A 22,142-nucleotide genomic window follows, 5' to 3' on the forward strand; every position below is an offset into this window, starting at 1 on the left:
CCTCGACTGACGTAATAAGCAGAAGAAAACGTAGCTAAGACCCCATAAACGTTTTTGGAATTTTTAAAATAAATAAAAAGTATTTACCATCATTCGGGGTGTGGCATAAAATCGCGACAACATTCTAGAATATGACACTTTTTAATTTTTTGCGACGTTGCCAACTTATTGGGAAAAAATATTTTTTTAAGCATGTGGAGATAATCTGTTGCTGCTTGATAATATCAAAAATGAACTTTTTCCCTGATTTTTTAAATCAGAACGTCTAATTTGTGGTGTTTGGCCCACTATGACTTTTGTTAATGTTTCCCTATATGCATCGATTAAAATTTTACCGTAATATCCGTTTTTATAAATCACTTAAAAAATACGATAACTTGTAGCTATTGGGAATGAGCGCTGACTTTAATTTAGTAAATAAGAAGAAAAAGCATTAAATGGGAGTTAACATAAGATAAGTTTAGAAAAGTGACGCAATTTGTGTTACGATTTCGAGCGAACTATTGAAGTCTGTATTCGAGGAGGTATTATTGAAAAACCAATTACTTAGTCGTATTTTTTAAGTTTATTCACTATTTCAAACTGTATATTTACATAATTCCAAGCCATAATACAATATCTTCAATGACTTATTTTTAGCAAAAAAAAAAACAGCAGCAAAAACTCGGTTTTAAGTATTAAAATTAAAGTGCGACAATAGCTGGATACAGTAAAGTAGATACAGAGTTTCTATACAAAAGTCAGAAAAAAATCAGTTTAAAGATCGTCAAGTTGGCAAAACTTTGGAAATCCCCTGAATGCAGCAATTGCTTAGGCCATTTACTAAAATCTTATTAATGCATTTCATTTTATTAAGATCGGTTTTTAATATTGTAGAGTCAGCAACTTGACAGATATAGGAGATGATAAGGAAACGAATTTTTATTAGAAAAATATATGTTTTTCTACTCTCTTCTGTAAAATACCTAATTATACACGGATATAGGGTGCGGAAAGCGCCACACTACCACGTGAGTTTCTTGTCCCATGGATCCGGAAACTTTACCGCACGGCTTGAACTCGTTTATTAAACACTCACCCCCCTCCTGCCAAATAAACTCGTGACTCAAATGCCGTTTACTGCACTTGTTGCATAATATTTTATTTTTCTAATAAGTTGGTAACTCCGCTGTAAAATTCAAAACCAATTACTGCATCATATAAATTTTGATTGGAAAAATAGATATTTTTGAATTGCCATAAAACTCGCCATATAACTGATAAATATTTCTAAAATGTTTGTCTTTCGATTTTATAATAAAATATTTTTTCAAAATACTGATAAATAAAAGACACAAAAAAATTTTTTTTTGAAAAATGATTTATTGATATTTGTAAATGATAACATCGTGGACTTCAAAAATCCCAAAATGTCATCATATAATAATATGTGATGATTTAATTATAGGGGCTTTACTTTAATGATGTTGGCTTGTTTCCTTGCCAAATCGCAAAATAAATATCATTATTATTTCAAGCGCCGAACTGTTAAAAAAAACTTTTGGATCCAACAACAATTAAAACACAAATAATACTTTGCAGGTTCTACTTGGTTCGCATTTTAAATGGGTTCCATTAAAATGTAATTAGTCAATGTTGGTTTGTTCCTGGCTAAGTTAAGTGAAGATGACTTTAAGAACAATATCTATATCGAATGGAATGTGTAACATTCGAAAAAATAAATTTGTGCAAATGTTCTTAAGACCAAACGTTCTAATATTTGTTTAGATACAATGATGACAAAAAAGTTATTATCAAAATTTTTATAAAAACATTCTATACAGAACTTAACACAAACAATCTGAAAGTGAAAAAAATCTTGCTTAATTAATCCCTAAATACCTGAAAGTGAACGTACCATCTTAAAATCAACAAGTATTAAAAATTGAAGACAATAAAATAAAAAGAAAAGATGAAACAAACATGAGACGCGGAATATCTGAAGCTCGGTATACCATAGAGCGTTATATTAATTTGAGAATGAAGAACGAATATAACTTACACTTTTGGCAGACAATTACATAGTTTTGTTCCAAGTTTGTAACAAGTCTAGCAAGGAATCTTTTCTACAGAATGTAAAAATAAGTTCTGGTTCGACATTTGCCTAGTTTGAAACGTGTGATCAACTTTATTTTTAAAATATTATAGAAAACAACATTGCAATATCTATAACTTTTACTTCATTAATTTTGAGCCCTGTTCTTGATAATTGCAAATAATATTTAAGTCCAACCAATTTTTTACTTAACTTGAGTTTTAACTTCTGTCCAAGTATCAGCACTAAAAGTCAAAAATGTATTTATTTTTATCCTACCTGCACAAAATAATTGTTATAGGTGTTATGGAATCTTCTAAAAACGTAAAATCTCAAATGAGGCCGATGAGATGATCCTATGAAGACAGTATCTTCGCATAATAATAATTATAAAATATAACTACGATGCAAAATTGCCAGTTACACTCCCCATTAATAGCTGAATCATCATCATTCAATCATTATTTTACTAAATGTTAATTATTTTAAAATTCTTGCTCGATTGAATCCAATCTATCGATTGTCGTATCGAGGGTATACGTCATTATTGAAAAATAACCGAAAAAATCCACACCGGGTAAAGGTTAAACCTTTTTATTTGATTTAATAATCGGCTGTCTTCTGTGCTTTAAGATTTTTAGATCACATTAGGCTCTACTTTCCCTTCTCGTGGCCTTACGTGTGTCGATCAAGGTCCATTTTATGCCATGGTTGTTAAAGTTGTTGATATTTTGAGTAAATTTCCCAAAAATATTTTCGTAATTTTAATATTAAGCTTCAATACAATGCGTTCAAGCTGGAACCAATTCTGAGTAGATAAAATTATTTTCAGAAATCGATTTTTGTTTTAGTTCCAATATTATGCCTGAAAGAAAAACGGTGCATTGAATGTGTGACTGAGCAAGTGAGTAAAGCAACCAATGAACATCAAGAAAGGATATACAGATGATTTTTACTAATTTACAGATCTTAAAGTGCAGCGGGGATATGGTGGGTTATGTGATTTGGATAGGACAATTGAATTGGTTCTGTTTAAGTTAATTTTAAGTCATAACTCTTTACAAGCGGCGTTTAAACTTTGTCTCACTTTTTGTGAGTCGTTAATATACTCTGTAAATATTACAGTGATATCAGTATCAGTATTACAGCCATCTAAAGTCTCTCGCAATATGGGTTCAGACCTTGAACAGCGACCCCGAAAACCCCTCAAATCCATCTCAAAACCCGAAAATCGAAATCGATCTCTGATGATGGATATCTCTGGATGGATACGGTCGATAGTAACGAATTCGCAAAATCGATTTCCTTATGATGGAAATCTCAAAAAACGAAACGTCGCGCGAAATTTTAACGAATCTTATCTTACTTCGCACCTCGGAAAACGCCCGGAATCTCTTTCAATTCCGATTTTCGTACCCTGATGATCGCTATCTCCTGAACGAAATGTCGTGCAGCATTGACGTTCAACTAATGATTAAATTATCCTTTTGGAAACGAGTATCATTAATAATATTAATAACCTGAAAATGGTTTTTTATTAATATTTCCGAAACGGATTGTGAGAAAGTTTCGAAATTTCAGCGTTTCAGTAATTTTGGTATGCTAGAACTGCTTTTAAAATAATAAATGTCAAATTTAAACGTAAAATAAAGCAAATATCCGTAGTCCTACGCGATATACGAATGTGAATCGATCAGATGTAGGCGTGCGATTTCCATTTTCAGTTGAAACACATTTGTTCCCATCGGATCGAACGTTAGATACTGATCTTCCGTGAAAAGTTTTCAGTCGCATTGTCCCAAGGTTTTTAAAGCGAACGAGAGGCAGACAAACGCAACGAACGAATTGTAATTTAAATGGGCGAACATCTTCCACGTTACGTAATAGGTAATAGCGAGATAATTTTACAGTGCCGCGCGTCTCTACCATCGTCGACGACAAATTTAACTTTTTGCAATTCCTTCTCGATAAGTTAAGTTCCTGTAGGTACAAGGCCGATCAAATTCGATGTTTTTAAAGAGAAAAAAGGTTTTCAAGAGATGTGTTGGTGTCTGAGGCTCAACATTCATAAAAAAACAAAGTGACAGTTTAATATTTATCAAGAGAAAAATAAATCTTTGCCAGTATGCAGGTATATTTTTTAAATGAATTGAAAATTTGCAAAAATCTGTTATTGATATTTTGTTCGAACTGTTGGAGTTTTAAAATAATCTTTCAAATAAATGACATATGATAGCTTATTTTTAAGAAATCGACAGAATAAGCAAGTAAGCACAAGGAAGAACACAACTTCTTAAATACATTTTCGGTTGTTAGAGACACATCCTAATTAATAGTGATCAGTTTAAGATGAAAAGGCCAAAAAACTATACAACAAATAAGGATATGGAGTTACCATAAATAGTGGTTTCAACGTAAAGCCTAATATTCTAAGAAAAAACAAATTGTCAAGCCCGGCAGAAATAATCAAGCATATTTTACATATGCAGTTTAAAGTACATGCAAAATTTGTATCGTGTCTATCGGGCTTTAAAGATAAACTCCTGGACAAAATCCACGGAACATGATTTTTTTCTAAAATTATGATCCGATTTGAATTTATTTCTTTTTGCATTGTAGGTTGGTACCTTAACAATGTCATAGTTTGCGCTGGTAATGATAAAAAGTTCATTTTCGATTTATACCTGTAATAAAAATTTTGTGTTTTTCCGAAAATTCGTATCACCCTGTGAAGTATACTAGCAATCGAAGTGTATAACAGTGGTAACCGGTACGGCATTGCGACTTCGCACCTTTTTTTTTAGAGCATCCCTGTGAGGTGGTCATTTCTATAGAGTTCATGTAGTCTATAACTTGTCTAGCCACGTGGGAACGAGCATTATCCTGCATAAATAAACTATTTGGTCCCAAAAAAGGAGCAAATGGTACTATATGTTCAATTACAATGTTTTCTAGATAATAATCAGCGTCCATTGATCTTACGTATATAGGGACTAACTGCTAGTATACTTCGCAGGATGATACGAATTTTCGGCAAAAACACGTAATATTTTTATTACAACCGGTATAAATCGAAAATGAACTTTTTATCATTATTAACGAAAACTATGACATTGTCAAGGAACTAACCTACAATGCAAAAAAAACATTCAAATCGGAAAATAAATTCAGAAAAAAAAATTATGATGTGGCGTTAATTTTTTAATTAAAATAATCAAATAAAATCTGTAACACCGAATGGATTCTTTCCAATGGTTCTTTTAAAAATGGTATCGGTTACGCGATTTTTGAAATGTATTTTTCTACTCCTGTCTGTAAAATACCTAATCACGCACCGATCTAGCGTGCGGGAAGCGTCACTTTACCACGTCAGTTTCGTTTCCCACGGATCCAAGCCACTTCGGACATTTCCGGGATTAAAGCAAAATCCACCATTTGACAACTACCAGTACGCATTTGTTGCCTCCGTCCAAAACTTAGTTAATTAAAGTTCAAAACTATTTTTTTTCAATACTTTCAACTTGCAATGAGGCTGCTTGAAGAATTGAGTAGAACATCGAAGTTCGATAAGTACGTCATTGTTGTGACAGAATGTTTGACAGTTACAGTATTCGAATAATTTCGTCAGTTGTCTAACTACCCTAGACGTAGGTCTCTAAAATCACCTCCCAAAATATTTCTTCGTTATGTCCGAATAGGTATAAACGATAAAACGTTATAAACTACAACTGTCGCAACAATTTTTATTGGAATATTAAATGAAGATAATCATTCGGAATTAACGATTACGGGTACATTTCTGAAATCCTCATAGCTATCTTACAAAGAAACACTGACTTCATCTTTTATACGACATTATTGTAAAACAATAACTATAATAACGAGAGCAGCACTTTTGAGGGACAATGTGGTTTACCCAACAAAGAGATAAAACGCTGAACTGCCAGATTTTCAGGTAATACAACAAACGATAAGATTTTCCTTCAAGCACTATTCCAAATGATAAAAAAATGAATTTACTTGCAAATTTTAAAAAACGAATCTAATCAGGAGAAAAATTATGAACTCAGGGACCTCTATTTTTAAAAACCTATATTTCATTAAAAGCAAGAGAGAGAATCTCCAATTATTTTTCAGTTCACAGTTTTGTTATGGCGGAAAGATCCTGGCAGCCGTGTCCAATATCAAAGTAATTGAAGAAAAATACGTTTCCATCTAATAAATGTATGTTTATATCTCCTGTATGTTAAGGTGCTTGTTACGCAGATTCTCAAAAAAAAAATTGAATATTTTATATTTATGTACTGCATTAAGTTTAAATTGTTTTTTTTTTGCATGTCTGATCTAAATTGATAAACATTCTCTGGAAAAGTACGAAAAAACCGTAAATAAATAAATAAGTAGATCAAACCACATAATCGCTTCACTGAATGCATATTTGATTATATTGGACCACCGTTTTTAAGTTATTTATTCAGTTTCATAACAGAAACCTAAGCAAATAGATATTATTTAATGCTTAAACTAGGTACAACGGAACTTGATTTTATATGATATTTCTAATTATACTTCTAGTAGCAGCTTCACTAAATTCAGTCAGATGTCTACCAAGATCCTCACTCCACAAACAAGAGTGGTCACGTCTAATTTACTGGGTCATGCCCAACGCTTTTCCGATAAAAATCCCAAATATTTTTCATATGTGTTATATTGTTCTATGCCGTTCAGTAGTCTTCGCAGTTATTTTTTATGTAATTTAATGTTAGATCTATAGGAAATTCGGAACTGATTATTTGAAAAATGTAGACAGTTTCCTCAATATTTAGCAATAATTAGCGATGATATTGATTCATAAGTGTGGCTATCAAGCAAGCAAATAAACAATAACAAAACAAATAAAATATATAATATATAAATTTTGTATACCAAACAAGAAAATTATTCATTTAATTTTCTAGTTCCTATATGAAAATGCCACATATTAATGAAGACACAATCTAAAGTGTTCGAATGGTGATCAAGTGCTTCCATCTCTAAAGTTGTTGTCAAACTAAAATACCTTTTCAAATAATAGAATGCGAATTCTTCACTCAGTTCACCATAGTATATATCGGTCTATCGCCCAGGGTCATAGACATTGTAATACAGGTCTATATGTTGGTTGCATAACAATTACGTTTTTTTTTATCTAAAAATAGGCAAGTTGATTTAGATTCTGTTGCAAAACAAGTCAATCGATCCGAAACCATTACTTTTTTAAATAGGTTTCTTATTAAGACTAAGTTTCCACATTTAAATAAATAATTTGCGGATTATATTGCATAAGCGGCAATCAAACGCACAGTTATGCATCCCTTCGAAATTGGAATAAGTTTTTCTTTAATTGGTAAATAAATGTATCACATAAAGCAAATTTAATAGATAGTTCGTTCACAAGAATTGAGACAATTCTAACTTCTTTAAATTTTGCATTTTTACATATTTCTGTCAATGTAATAAATACTGGGAAGATAAAATCACCTCAATTACAGTTACAAACATTATTTGTTTACGATTGAAGATGTTTCTTTTACAAAACAAGATCGGTTTGAAATACATTTGTTCATTTTTTAAAGATTAATGACAAATTAAAGTAACAACTAAATGTATTTAGTTAAAGTTGTCAGTTTTGTATTTGATTTGTATAATTCTAATCTTATACTTAAACTTAAATTTTTATAAAAGGCACGAGGATTTGGTGGTTTTTTCAGGATCGAGATTTTTTTAAAGATTGCTTAATTCAAAATTTGAACAGCAACTGATTCTATTTTATTTTCTAATCTCTCTAATTTTAATGACGAATGCGCTAAATAATGTAAAAATGTACACTCAAGTATTTAAGTTTAAAGTTTGAACTAATTTCACTGAATATATTTAAACATGAATACCGTTATTACTTGTGATTAGAACATTTTTAGAAGAAGAAGAAACAAGTCAAATTTCTCTCTGAGAAATAAAGGGATGGGATTGACAAGTATTTCAGGGAGACGCAACTGGATGAGGACGTTTGTAGAGTCAGATATTTTAATTTTTTTAATTTCTTTGTTACGTTATGTTATCGTTTTATTTGGTAAATTCGGCAAAATTAGACAATAATAACTACCGGTAAATCCACCTTTTTTTTGAGCGATAAATTTTTTATATAATATTTCAGGTGATGATAAAAATATTGAGATGCAGTTTCACTGGGTTGTTGCGCCCTTATTTGACTAATAACGAAAAAGAAGTCATATCGTTGAATTTTTTATATTTCGTCAAGTGATTATTTTTTTGAGATTATAACAGACATCCTTACCTCATAGCGCGATTGATAGTCTCTTAGAGATTGAGCAAGCAGCAATAAACAAAAGATATTTTAGATAGCTAAATTAGAAATTTATGTACAAATCTTGTTTTAAACAAGATACCAATTACGCCGACTGGTGACGGTTTCAGAAACTAATTATTTTTCACTCCTTCACTTTCCCTTTGCCGATTTCCCCAATATATTTTTTTTAATTTCTAGATCAGTCCGTTTCCGTGATACTGTACCTCATTGCCTTTACTGGAACACCCGGTATATGTTATTTTGTAACATTTTTTTCAAATGATCACCCGGTATACCCAGTCCCATCAAGTTTGGCAAGTATTTCTACGCGGGTCCCCCTCGCGGCTACTTTAGCATCAAAAGTATCATTAATATGCAAATGGACGCGCGCCCATGAGCCTAGCCGCGGGTCGGTCAGTAACGCCGTGGTGGGGACTTTTGTATAACCAAGAGATACTTAATTCAAAAGTACGAAATTGATCGTGCAAGTGCGATTGCGGCAGTTAGAAGGGGGACACTTGTGTACGCGCTCTCCAATAATACGCCGATATATGGTCGACGCTTTTATTTGCTAAAGACACACCACGCCAACAGGTAAGTGGGTTTACCGTTTTTTTTTTGCGATATGTACCGCCTAACTGGTTTGGCTACATGCGGGATTCCGTTTCACGGAAAATTAACAATACAAACAAAATAATATCGTTTTCCCGCCATTATTAAATTACCAACCAGTCACCATTATAAAATAGAAATATTCGTTCTTTTAGCAAAATATATATAAAGTTGCTGTTAAAGCGAAAACTTTATATTTATGTTATTAAATATTCAATACAATATACATAAAAACAATAAAAAACAACACAGATAAAACACTAAGGTCTTTGCGTTTTAATGCAGAATATTCCAACGCATAATTTCATACAATGTTCAATTTTTCAATGTTTTGAAAATAACAACGAAACATATCAAGCGCTTCTACACTTTTAAAAGCTGCAATCTTAATAATGATTTCCCAAAGCACACTTGCATCTTATAAATTTCGCATTTCGTGTTGACAAATGGGCAACATTTAATGAGTGTTAATTAATATTGACATTTTATATACAAGTTTTGAATTTGAACAGTAAATTTATATATATTTTGTTAAAAGAACAAAAATTTGGATTTTATAATGGCAAGTATACTAATAATATCCCCAAAGATGCGATATTATTTCGAGTTTTTATTTCTTTCTAAAAAAGCTGGTTTGTTTTTCAGACTTACGTAGAAATAAAATTTGGACATTTCAGTTTCATTTATTATTATATATCTTTTCAATTGAAATCCAGTGACGCACTCAGGTCTTTTGTAAGGGGTGTTTTTTTTTTCGATGTATAGAACTTTAAGTTGCAATAAAACAACGATAGATTATTCGATTGACATGAATTTTAATCATCCGAAAGATAATCTTGTGGCATTACATTTTAAATATGATTTCTGGCATATGACCTCCACGGCTGGCGCGGATGTAGTCCAATCTGGACATCCAATTTTCGATGACTTTTTCCAACATTTGTGGCCGTATATCGGCAATAACACGGCGAATGTTGTCTTCCAAATGGTCAAGCGTTTGTGGCTTATCTGCATAGACCAATGACTTTACATAGCCCAGCAGAAAGTAGTCTACCGGTGTTAAATCACAAGATCTTGGAGGCCAATTCATCGGTCCATAACGTGAAATTAGGCGGTCACCAAACGTGTCTTTCAATAAATCGATTGAGGCACGAGCTGTGTGGCATGTTGCGCCGTCTTGTTGAAACCAGATCTCCTAGACATCATGGACATCTGAAAGTACGGATCAATGATTCCACCAGCCCATAAAGGGCACCAGTCAATTTTTCTGGATGTAACGATGTTTCGACATATACTTGAGGATTAGCTTCGCTCCAAATGCGGCCGTTTTGTTTGTTGGCGTAGCCATTCAACCAGAAGTGCGCTTCATCGCTAAACAAAATTCGCTTACGAAAATCGCAACAACGGCAATCTCATTTTGGGCCCATTTGCAAGCGTTGTTTAGGCGTGACTTTATTCATTATGAATTGTCAAACCAAACTGAGAATCAATCACTTGACAGCTGCTAAATCGGTCGCCATCTTGAGCAGTAATGCCAACTTAAAGTTCTATACATCGAAAAAAAACACCCATTATAAGATACTAACTAAATCTAAATTTGTTTCACCGGAACGTCATGCTCTTTTTTTAAATATCATTGTGCTCTGTTTTAAGTAAACATATATTATGACATTTTAGAATACATCCTTCTATTCTATCCTAATTTTCTATTACTTAATTAATTGAAAAAATCCGAATTACAGAATCCCAAAAAATAATAAAGACTGCGTCATGTTTGCTATATAAATAGTAAGAAAATAAGAGTACGCTATGAAAATGTTGGGTATCTATTTCATCATGGACTACGACAATAATGCAATCTGGAATACCATTTGTTTAAGTATATTGTATAATTTTTGAGGCAGCAAATCAACAAGTGCAAAATGTTTATATTATATTCTGCTCATTCGAATTTTTAAAAATTATAAATGTCTTTCATTTAATATATAGAGTTCTCCAAACGATATTCCGTTTTTAAAACGTTTTATGGTTTTGACTTAAGAATGAGTTCAAGACCCGCTTGTTGTAAAGCAGACGGCACCATTCTATTCAGCAGGTGTGCCACAAGCCAGGACCATATTTAAGATGTTAGTCGACAAAAACTCTGCCGTGCGGTTTGTTGTATTTTAATAGTAGGATTTAAAACTAAGAATGGATTTTTTATTAATAATAAACTCTACACAAATACGTCAGCTTTCAGCATTTGTATGCACGGAGTACCGAAGTACGGTTCTGGAACGTCATTGTGTAATTGCCCAACTGTGTTCAAAATTGAATTAGGATGTCTACTGTAGGAAAAAGCAGTGGTGCGCTGAAAATTTTCTAAAGGGCTGAAAAATTGAAATGCGGAAAAAAATCATTGCAATTTATATTAACTTTACCATATAACCTTCAAGTTCCACCCTGCAGTTGGCCGATAGCATCCCTTTTAATTGTAGTTATTAAGCCAATGAATATCCTGTGCCACGTGCCATTGTCAATCGGGGGCAGTTGAGTTCTATCCGACAGAGAAACAAACTTATTTTGCTTGAAAAAGTTGAATTTTATATCCAGCACCGAAAATTCAGCAAGCATTTTTAAATGCTGTCTAAGTTCGTAATCAAAACAAATACATATTTAAACATCGACGTCATTCTCGATTGTCCTAATCGGCAGGAGGAGATAAAAGTATTTGTAAACTTAGGGAAGAGCGTCTATTAAAATCATAAACAAAATTTCACAAAACGGCGCCGGAAGGAATTATAATTAGATCGACAAAAAAAAACAACGGCGAATGTCAAGCAATTGGTAGCTGACCTCAGCGAAAATTACGTCGATTAATTTCGTATGCTAAATATAATATATACGGATGGTGAAGTGCATAATTTGATTTTCTATTAGCGAGTGGCTCAATTGTTGGCGATACATTTGTTTGTCTTGTAAATAAAACAAGTATTTTTAAAAACTGTTTGTATTCAGTTATAGTTTCAAAGTCTTACCATTTCTGATATATTTTGAATTTTACTTCAGGACTGAAATTTGCAGTACTAAATAGGTCCATTGATTTCTCCTACTGAAAGATATCTAGAGTTGATTTCATACTTCAGTGGTCTGTTTAGGTATTTTCAAAAAATAAATAAATACAAAGTGATCAAAAACTAATATTCAAAATTTTAATGAAAAAAATCGTTAGACATCGTTATTTAAATAGAAACGTAACTGTGTATAACAAGTGAAAGAATTCGAAATATTAACAATAAAACACGTTTCCATTTTCAGCGAATTATCGACATTTTTATTTTAATTTCTAATAATTCATTTCAACTAATGTCGTTACAAATGAGTATACTTTTTATTTCGTACACTAGAGACAGTGTGTTGAGTTCCATCACATTCCAAATTCTAAGTTTTAATGATTTGTTTAAATGAACTTGCAAACTTGAGGTTTGTGTTAATTCGGTAGTTGATTCTGACCTTCTGCCCTCTCCTTCTGGAAACGTCTCAGAAACTTCTAACAATGCATCGTCAACTTCATTCAGCATATTTTTAGCTATATATTCTCCGTGTTCCTGTGATTGACTACCTGGAAACAATTCGTGTCTACCAGCGGAGAGTCAATGAGAATTCTGCGTGAGCTTAAAAAAAATCATGACTACCATCTCAGTCAATGAAAAATCTGGTAGTGCTGGCAACAATTCATGGCTAAATCCTTGAATGTTCTAGAATATCATGTGAAACTTCAATCCAATCGAATTCCATTTAGGAAATTCCCAGAAAAAGTTACTAAAGAGAAAGACATAATATATTTTATAGGACAAAATCGGATTTGATCTTTGTCAAATTTTATTCCCCTGTCTTCTAACTCTTTCACAATTTTCTGGTCTTAGTTATAATCAAATAAAAGTCTTACTAAAAATAATAGTCCCGAAAGTATCATTTGCTATTTCTATTATTAATTTTAATTAATTAGTTAAATATTTTCGCAACATTCAGTACTTTGTCATTTTTTACGCTCTCTTTGCCATTGTTTGGACCAGTTGCCAAGTCAGACTGACCCCCTCTCTATTTAAAAAAATATACTCTAACAATCACCATTCTTTTGTAGTTGGTTTAAGACATTCGGCAATATTCGACGGAGCGCTACTGGAGCAGATTCTTTCGATTGGGAATTGCTAATCGAGATTTATCGATAAGCGACTAATATTTGTTCGCTCATTTAATACGGTTTTATAACGAAACTACCAGATTAAATTCGGTCCGTTATTTATTTTAATTAATATCAACGGCATCAGATATCGATAGTTGTCGCGGAATAATAATCCGCAGCTACTAATAATTTTTCTCTTCGTACGTTTAAAATTTTCCGATGATTTTTGCCCCTTACCGGGCAGGGCCGCCGTGAAGAGATAGAGAAAACTGTAGACTGATCTTACAATGTAAGAAAAACAGATGTCAAATGTTTATATCGTTTCCCTTTAAACTCTACCGGAGTATCAAAAGTCAATCTAGAAGAGAATTAATAACTATTAATAGTAGTATCAGTATAGCTAAAAGTGCATCAGTACCTTCTAAAATTCAGATACCCTCTTAGTTTGATGATTTTTAATCAAAATTAAGATAGGACTTATATAATTCTAAAATGTTGATGTTGTTATTTAAAGATAGGTACTAGTATATTGTGAAACAAGTATAAAAACATTTAGCTTGACAGAAGATCATGGCGACCCCATAAAATTTGTATTTACCATTTCTTGAATAAAAAAATCACCCACACCTGGCGCTACTTACATAACGACTAGGTCGAATAGTAACTTTACATCCTGAACAAAACCCATATGAATTCTATTGCCGTCATGCTATGACTTCTACGGAATATTTGAAAAAACGATGCTTTCGTAAATTCGCCATAGCTCATAGTTCCTTCTTTATCAGTTTTCTAAAATCTATAATCCCTTGTTTTCTTCTAGGCGAAGTTGGGGTTTTGTTTGCGTTTGTAAGGTATCCAGCTATTTTTCACTACTACCGAGACAGTGGGAAGTGATTTTCATATTTCTCCAAAGTAATCTTCTACATTTATGTTTTCGTGATATTCTCTATCTTCTTTGATTTTATTCCTTCTAACCAGCTTCGCCTAGGTATACCTCTCTTCCTTCTTCCATGAGGAGTCCATCTTAGAATTTGTTTTGGTAGTCTTTCATTACCCATCCTTTGTACATGGTACATGGTTGTTTCGTTTTTATATTATCTATGATGTTATGTGTGACTCATTATTTCCAGTATTCTTTCACTTCTGATTTTATTCCTTTTCGATTTTCCAGCACCCCTTCTCTATAACCTTTAGCATTCTCTCATTCTGTTCTTTTAGCGGCCAAACTTCACTACTATATGTTACAATGTTCTTGACAATAGATTTGTAAATTTTTTATTTGTTCTGGTTTGAGATACTCTGATCCCACAGTTTAGTAATGAGATTGATCTCCTACCTTGGATACATCTTTAATCGATTGCTTTTGCCTGTTTCCGTCTGTCTTATAAGTTCCAAAATAATAAATGCCATACAGTTCAACCATAATTTATTGCAAAATAAGGTACAAATTATCCGATTCAGTGACCACGCGTTAAGTCTAACAAACAATAGTAATTGACGAAGCACGGGCTAGACGTTATTAAAAGTTCATAACACCCGCGGTGTTTTATGGTTACTGACAAGCGTTCTAATTTTTTTCGTGTAGGCATCATTTCAGCGGAGAAAGTCAGCTTAACAATAGACTCCTGATTGTTGGTATTATGCGGCTAACGATCGGTTGCGGCACCTAGCTGTCTCGGTGCAAATGAACAGGGATATCAGTCCTTTTAGAGTTGTAAATACTTGTTTAATAGTATATTATGCACGTGTTTGTTTTGGCACGACTTTGGCGAGTGACCGAAGAAGTCTATCGACATGTTACATAATAAAGGGTGATTTCTTAAGTGAGGTTTTAAATATGAAAATCTGGAAAATTTCTGGTTTATCTGCCAATTCACCGTTCCAAAACGAGAGACGAATTTCTCACGAAATTCATGCCAGTCTTTATATTTAAAACAATTCAGCAGCAGCATATCGCTTCATCAATTACTTAAAATCAAATAATTGAAGGAAACCTCGTTACTGGATTAGACTAAACTCACATTGACTGTAGGATGGACCAACTAATTCTTGAACTATCACATTAATCGGAGCATAATTTAGTATTTTAGAGTAGTGACCGATGATGGCTCGGTTGGTAAAGCGTTAGACCTGTAAACTCGACTTGCCGGAGGTTGAAGATAAAAATCCGTCATAATAGGTCTCGCAGACAGAGCAATAATGTTATCCGATCCAGAATATAGACCAGACGCAATTGAAAAAGCAGAACACGCACTTGTAGAAAATAATTATCCCATAAACTTAATTAATTATATCTTTAATAAACGTACCAACAAATTTTATAATAACGTAAACAAAAACCAACATCAAAATCCTCAAAGAAAATATATATCGCTACCTGGATTACCTGGATTATCAGAAAAACTCCAAACCATTTTCAAGGAATACAAAATTAAAATAGGACACAAAAGTTATAATTTACAAAAAACACTAAACTCAAAGCAAAAATTGCAGTTGAAAAAAGAAGCAATATAGTATATGAAATTCCACGCTCTCATTGCGACAGTGTGTATATAGGACAAACAAGCCAATATTTAAAAAATAGAATCAATGGACATAAGTATGACAAAAAATAAAATAAAACAGCTCTTCATAACCATCGCGAAAACACCAAACACGCATTTAATTTTCAAAAAGTTAAAGTCCTACTAATAGAACCTAACACCAAAAAAAGAGAACTTTAGGAAAATATACAAATCCAAAAAAAAATCTATTAATTACAAAACCGATTCTAAAAACCTTAACAAAATATATCGTTCAATTTTAAACTAACAAAATTAAATTATCTAATGTATTTACTAATAAAAAAAACATCCGTACCTGTTTTGCATGACGTTTCAATCCGTATAAAATATTCGCTGACAAATTATGTTTATTTTTAATATATTAACACAATGTCAAATGTCATCAATTGTTATATATGTCACCTATACAAGATAAGAATGTTTCGAAAAAAATCGAAATTACGAATGAAACGTTAATAAATATTTAGAAGAATCGCATTAATTGTTTTCGAGAGACCGCATACCCAAGAGAAATTGAAGAAAAAAAATCAGTTTAATTATCTACAAAATTAATGTAATGTTTTTGTTAAATTAAAATTTAGCTTTTTAATTTTTTTTCACATCCTATACGCACGTCTTTCTTATATTTATAGCCATATTTTTGAAAGGAAAACAATGCAAAAGCGATTCAAATTGACCTAAAACCAAGTAAAATGTACCTGGATGTGGTAAAAAATGTGCCTGTGTTTTGTATGTACTGGGTATCCGAAATTAAAAGGTGGAAAATATAGAAAAAAAAAGAACTAGGAACCAGTGCGAGTCCGTTTTCTTCTGAAACTCACAAATTGCAATATGTAAACTAGACTCGAATTTATTTTAATGGAACACACTTTTAATAATATTATTAGGTTTTTTGTTAGCTTTTCAAAAACAACTTATAACAGCTACTTCATTTACAAAGCTTCTGCCTTTTGAATTTTCTTTCTGGGTAGCCCATGGACTTTTTTTTACATTTATTACATAAAGTTAGTTTGGCTTGGTCAAAATAAGCGTGTGTGTGTGTGTGTGTGTCTGTGAACAGGTCATTCCAAAAAAAAACACAAGTTTTAGAAGAAAACTTTTCTTTCGAAAAGGTAACGCAAGTGGTATCTAAAAATGCAAAATTTTTAAGCACTCTCTATCTAAAAAATTTTCCCTTTCATAAAAAATAAAGTCCGCGGTAAAACATAAGAAAAAACATTGTTCTAAGCAGATGGAAAAAAAAGTCTAACCACAGCATTAAGAAAATCAAGTTTGATGCTATTTTCGATAAAGAAGGTAGCCAAATTGCAAATTTTTAGCAAATTATAAAGTCCCATTTTCCCAAAAAAACTCTTCCATCAACCATGAAACATATTTTGATAGAATATTTTTTCTTTATTTAATATTGTTGAGATCCCACCATACATATACAAACAATATCAAATAAAGAAAAAATATTTTATCAAAACATGTTGAGAATTTAAATACAGCAGCAGCGTACTTGTTACTTTTTGGTTTTTGAGACATTGTGAAAAACTGAAAAGTCGAGTTTTTTATAAGGTCTTCTTGGTTTGCAATCACTTTGAAAATCTGCAAATACATTTTCAGTTATCATTCTGGTAGAAAACCATTTATATAGATTTCAAAGTCGACATGGGTGATTCTGTTTTAACTGTGCTTTTTTACGCTTTGTATTGTCTGTCTCATTCGTGATTAATTAAAATTCTAATAACGAAATTTTTGAATTCATTAGATAATCATATTCAACGTATTTTTTATTTCATATAGTTTTGTCATTCAGAGAGAACCTACAATATATCAGCTATATGTCAGTACCGTTTTTATGTCAATTTTTTAAATTGATCTACAATTTTTTCAAAGAAACTTCCACAGGCTACTGTAATACTTTTTCAAAACCTCTGGATTCCTCCTGCATCGGTTTTTGATACCTACCTGCTTATATATTGTTTGACTGATTCCCATATTGGTGACATTGATATTGGTGAGTCGCGGTTAAGATTGTTAGGTTGTTTATAGATTTCTATATACTCTCGGATTTTTTGTTGGTAGAAGAATTTTACTTTTATCGAATAAAATTTTATGTCCGGTTTCGTGACTGTGTTCGACAACAGCTGATGAGTTTATTTGTCTTAGTCGTAAGGCTCTTTCGTGTTCTTTGAGCCTAGTTCATATTTTTCGTTCGGTCTCTCCAATGTATTCTTTGCCGCATATGCATGGAATGCTTTAAATTCCTCCCATCCCAAATTGAATTTCGTCTTTGACGGACCGAAGATGTTAAGACATTTTTGGACAAGTGGTAAATCTGGTTTTGACGTTATACTTCTTTAGAACTTTTGATATATGGTCAGCAATGTTTTGACTGTAAGGAAGGACCACAGTGACAAGTGTAGGATTGCTTTCGATCACATTGCTATTGGAAGGTTGTGATGAAGTTTATTTTTTGATGGAACGCTTAATATCTTTAATGTGGAAATTATTAGAGAGAAGAGTAGAAGTAAGGTATTTTAATTCTGGGTTGAGTTCGAGTTGAGGTAGTTTTACGGCTCTGTAAACAAGAGAGTTGATAACCAATGATTTTTGGACCGGATGGTGATGTGACCATACATTAAGGTCTGTATGCGTATGTTTACTGTAAACACAATGACCCAATGTTAGGTCTAATTTTCTATTGATAAGAATATTTAAGAATGGAAGGTTATTATTAGTTTCCAACTCAGTGGTAAAACGAGCTTTCTTCTCAAAGGCTGCCATAAATATATTCGCGATGACTGGTGATAGTGGAGAACCCATGTTTCCGGCGTTTGTTCAAAAAATTGGCCGTTATAAGAAAACTATGTTCCAGACAAGCATTTTTCAATTAAGGTGAGAAGTTTGATTCCAGATTCTCGGACTAATATATCTGAAATGATGTTGAAAGTTTCGGGAATAGGAACCTTGGTAAAGAGGGATTTTACGTAGAAACTAACTAGATTATCTTGTGTATCTAATGTCATGCTTTTTAATGGTTCAATGAACTGGAAGGAATTAAGAACCAAACTGCTAGTTTTTCCTGTAAGGGGTTTTAATAAGGAAGCTAGATATTTTAACCAATGGTGTTGACAATAGGTCGAAGAGGTAATCCTAATTTGGGAGTCCGTAGAGACGAGGAATTTTATAGTTATAATCCGTCTGTAAGAATATCTTGAATCTTTTCCTGATATTCATTTGTGTCCATGACCATCCTTTATCTGCTTTTAGGATTACGATGTCTGGATTAGATTTTAGAGATTTTAGGGCATTCTGTTCAAGGCTTTGCAATGGATTTAGGAGGTTTTGATTTTTTAAGGATTTTTGAGGTTTCAAATCGAATTTCATTAGCTGTTTTGGTTTATCTTGTTTATCTTGTTTACAGAGCCGTAAAACTATCTCAGCCCGAGTCACTGAACCCAGAATTAAAACACCTTACCTCTACACCCCTCTCTAATAATTTCCACATTAAAGATATTAAGCATTCCATCAAAAAATACACTTCAGCACAACCTTTCAACAGCAATGAGGCCGAAAGCAATCCTACACTTGCTACTGTGATCCTTCCTTACATTCAAAACATAACTGACCACATATTAAAAGTTCTAAAGAAGTTTAACGTCAAAACCAGATTTACCATTTGTCCAAAAATCTCTTAACATCTTCGGTCTGCCAAAGACAAAATTCCATTTGAGTTTACAACATTCCATGCATATGCAGCAAATAATATATTGGAAAGACCGGACGAAAAATAGCAACTAGGTTCAAAGAACACGAAAGAGCCTTACAACTAAGTCAAATAAACCGCACATACAATTTTATTCGATAAAACTAAAATTTTTGCATGTGATCAATGAATCTACCAACGAAAATTCCGAGAATCTATAGAAATCTATAAACAACCTAACAATCTCACCAATATGGGAATCAGTCATCCGAGACGGTGTTTATGCCACTCATTTAGCTCCGCCCCCCTCAAACAATATATAAGCAGGTACAGAGTAAAATGGGAGCCAGTTTCAGTCAAGCTCTGAAGAAACCAACAGGATGATTGGTGAAACGTCAGCAAGTTCGACTCAGCAACAACCAACGCAGGAGGAATCCAGAAGTTTCGTAAAAAGTATTATCTCCAAATTCTTAGTACTATCAGTACTATTCAGTACTATTTACAAACATAGAGTTGGTAACGTTGAGCAAAGAGTTTATATGATTTTAGAACTCAGATTTATTGTATGTCAGTACCGCGGCTAAATAAGCCAGTAGCGTAGCGGAAATTTTGAAATATGTTTCTCGTTCTTGACGCTTTGAAATTGTAGTAAAATCCTTTCAGACTTTAACAGCAAAATAAATGAATATTATGCATAAAAAAAATCTAATTTTAAAATCTTATAAATTTTAAGTAAAAAAGTAACAGTTTGAACGGAATCATCCACATGTGGATTGTTATTTGCATTTTTAGACCAATATCCGTTTTATTTTTATCAGCATAAAAGTTTATGGTTAAAAAAAAATTGAAAATACTAGAAAACTTTTTTTTGTCTATTTAACTACCTTCTTTCTCTCGATCCAAACAGATACAACGTCAAAGTTTCGTGCACTATTCATATGTAATAATATTATTGAAGAACAAAAACATGTCGACTTGGTAATTATACGCACCTAATACATTTGCTTATTTTCGTTTAAAAATGTATATAATTCTGGCTATTTCGGCGATAAATGCGAACTATAGAAATCTTGTTATTAGCAAGTGTTCGCTAATAACAATGTTTGTAATTCGCAAAACGTACGTGTTGCTAGAATATTTCGTGATGAATTTTTCTTTGTGTCCAACCGCCACGATAATTAGCTTCCGCATCGGAGTACAGAAATGAGCCTTCTTTCTATCGTATACAAATTAGGTTGCCAATAATTTAGCAACGAAGTTTACGATATAACCTTCAAGTCAACTTTCGTCAGGTGTAGCACCCCTTTTAATTGTTATCATTAGGCTAAAACCAAAACAAAATTATCTTGCCAGACCAGTAATCGTAATTGCTTTTACAGTCTGCAATATCTCGATCTCAAGGTTTATAATTATATCGTTATAAAAAACCTTAGTAGGTTGCATTTCCTATATCCTAGATGAGAAAAGCGTAATAAAATGTTAATACATAACATTCATATATTACAGTCAATGACAAACGCAAGATTATTTAAGGAAATAAGGCCGAACTTGCTTGAAATAAAACCAAAACTGCAATTATAGCACAGGTTGTCTTTGAGTTCATTGAAATATTTCAAAATTTCAAAATTGTTAAGTGGTTTACAAGGTGCCTGCCGATTGCAAACGTTTTATTTGATACGATAGATTATTTTAGGAAACACTGCCTTGATATTGAAAATAACAAACAATACGTAATTGGTAGAGGTGCGTTTTCAAAAAATTCTTGAAATCTTTATTTAAAAAAACGCATATTTGATAATAATAATGCTTTTTCTAATTAGCCCATATATTAAGTCTGTCTTTTTCAATTTTGAATACTTTTTTAATCGAAATGAATTTTCTTTGAAAGTTTCCAATAACGTTCAAACTTGGAGAGGAAAATGAAATAACCATGCAATACGTCTATTGAATCATTAAATTAGTTGTAGCAACTTAGGTTATATTGTTCAGAACAAATTTTGGATTTATTTATTTTGTTTTATTTGCGGGTTTGGTAATTATTTAATAGCTTGATTTTTTGCTTTGTACTGTTTTGATATATTAATATTTTTTAATAGTAGTGAATAGTTTTCGCCAACTAATAATAAAATCTTAATTCTGCTTAAGTACTTCTTACGATATCTTGTAATTCGCTACTGCTTCGCAAAGTCGGTAGTTTACACTACCGTGTGAAATCAATGGCTGCTCAGTCTAAATTAGAGTACCAGTTTCCATTTTGGGAAATTATTCCCTTGTGATCAAAGGTGCCGATGCTTTAGTTCGCTTGCGTGGGCTTGTATTATTCTGTGGTTACGCCACATTCTTAGCCCGTCAGTAGTACCAATTTATAAATTTTTCGGTCATATTTTTTTTATTTGTTTATAACATCACTTTCTGACACGTTGTTATATATTATCCCTGACATTGATATTATATTATTGTTTCCTTAGTTTTCAGAAAATGTTGAGGTTCTTAGTGCTGTTTCTGGCACTAGTCACGATCGACGCGTACAGACTGCCGAGAAGTGTTACGCCGGAGAACTACAGGCTGGAAATTTTTACGTATTTGGGAGAAAAAGACAACTTCGACTTTGACGGAAAAGTGTGGATAGAGGTCGGTCCCCAGTTATAAGTTATTATGCGAACAATTTTGGATGTCATTGAAATTGT

The 22,142-nt window shown here is 32.4% G+C and overlaps 1 protein-coding gene across 1 annotated transcript in view; it reads left to right on the forward strand.

Moving 5' to 3' along the window:
• The first annotated feature begins 8,856 nt into the window (after nucleotides 1-8,856).
• Nucleotides 8,857-22,142, forward strand: part of LOC132702151 (aminopeptidase N-like) — a 31,135-nt gene continuing 17,849 nt past the window's right edge. The window contains exons 1-2 of the mRNA XM_060670612.1: nucleotides 8,857-9,014; nucleotides 21,924-22,086. Of these exons, the coding sequence (XP_060526595.1) occupies nucleotides 21,934-22,086 (153 nt within the window). The 5' untranslated portion in view covers nucleotides 8,857-9,014; nucleotides 21,924-21,933. The remainder of the gene's footprint in view (nucleotides 9,015-21,923; nucleotides 22,087-22,142) is intronic.

Source organism: Cylas formicarius, unplaced genomic scaffold (assembly GCF_029955315.1).
Source record: "Cylas formicarius isolate icCylForm1 unplaced genomic scaffold, icCylForm1.1 PGA_scaffold_5__7_contigs__length_24384050, whole genome shotgun sequence".
In the NCBI taxonomy this organism is placed as follows: Eukaryota; Metazoa; Arthropoda; class Insecta; order Coleoptera; family Brentidae; genus Cylas; species Cylas formicarius.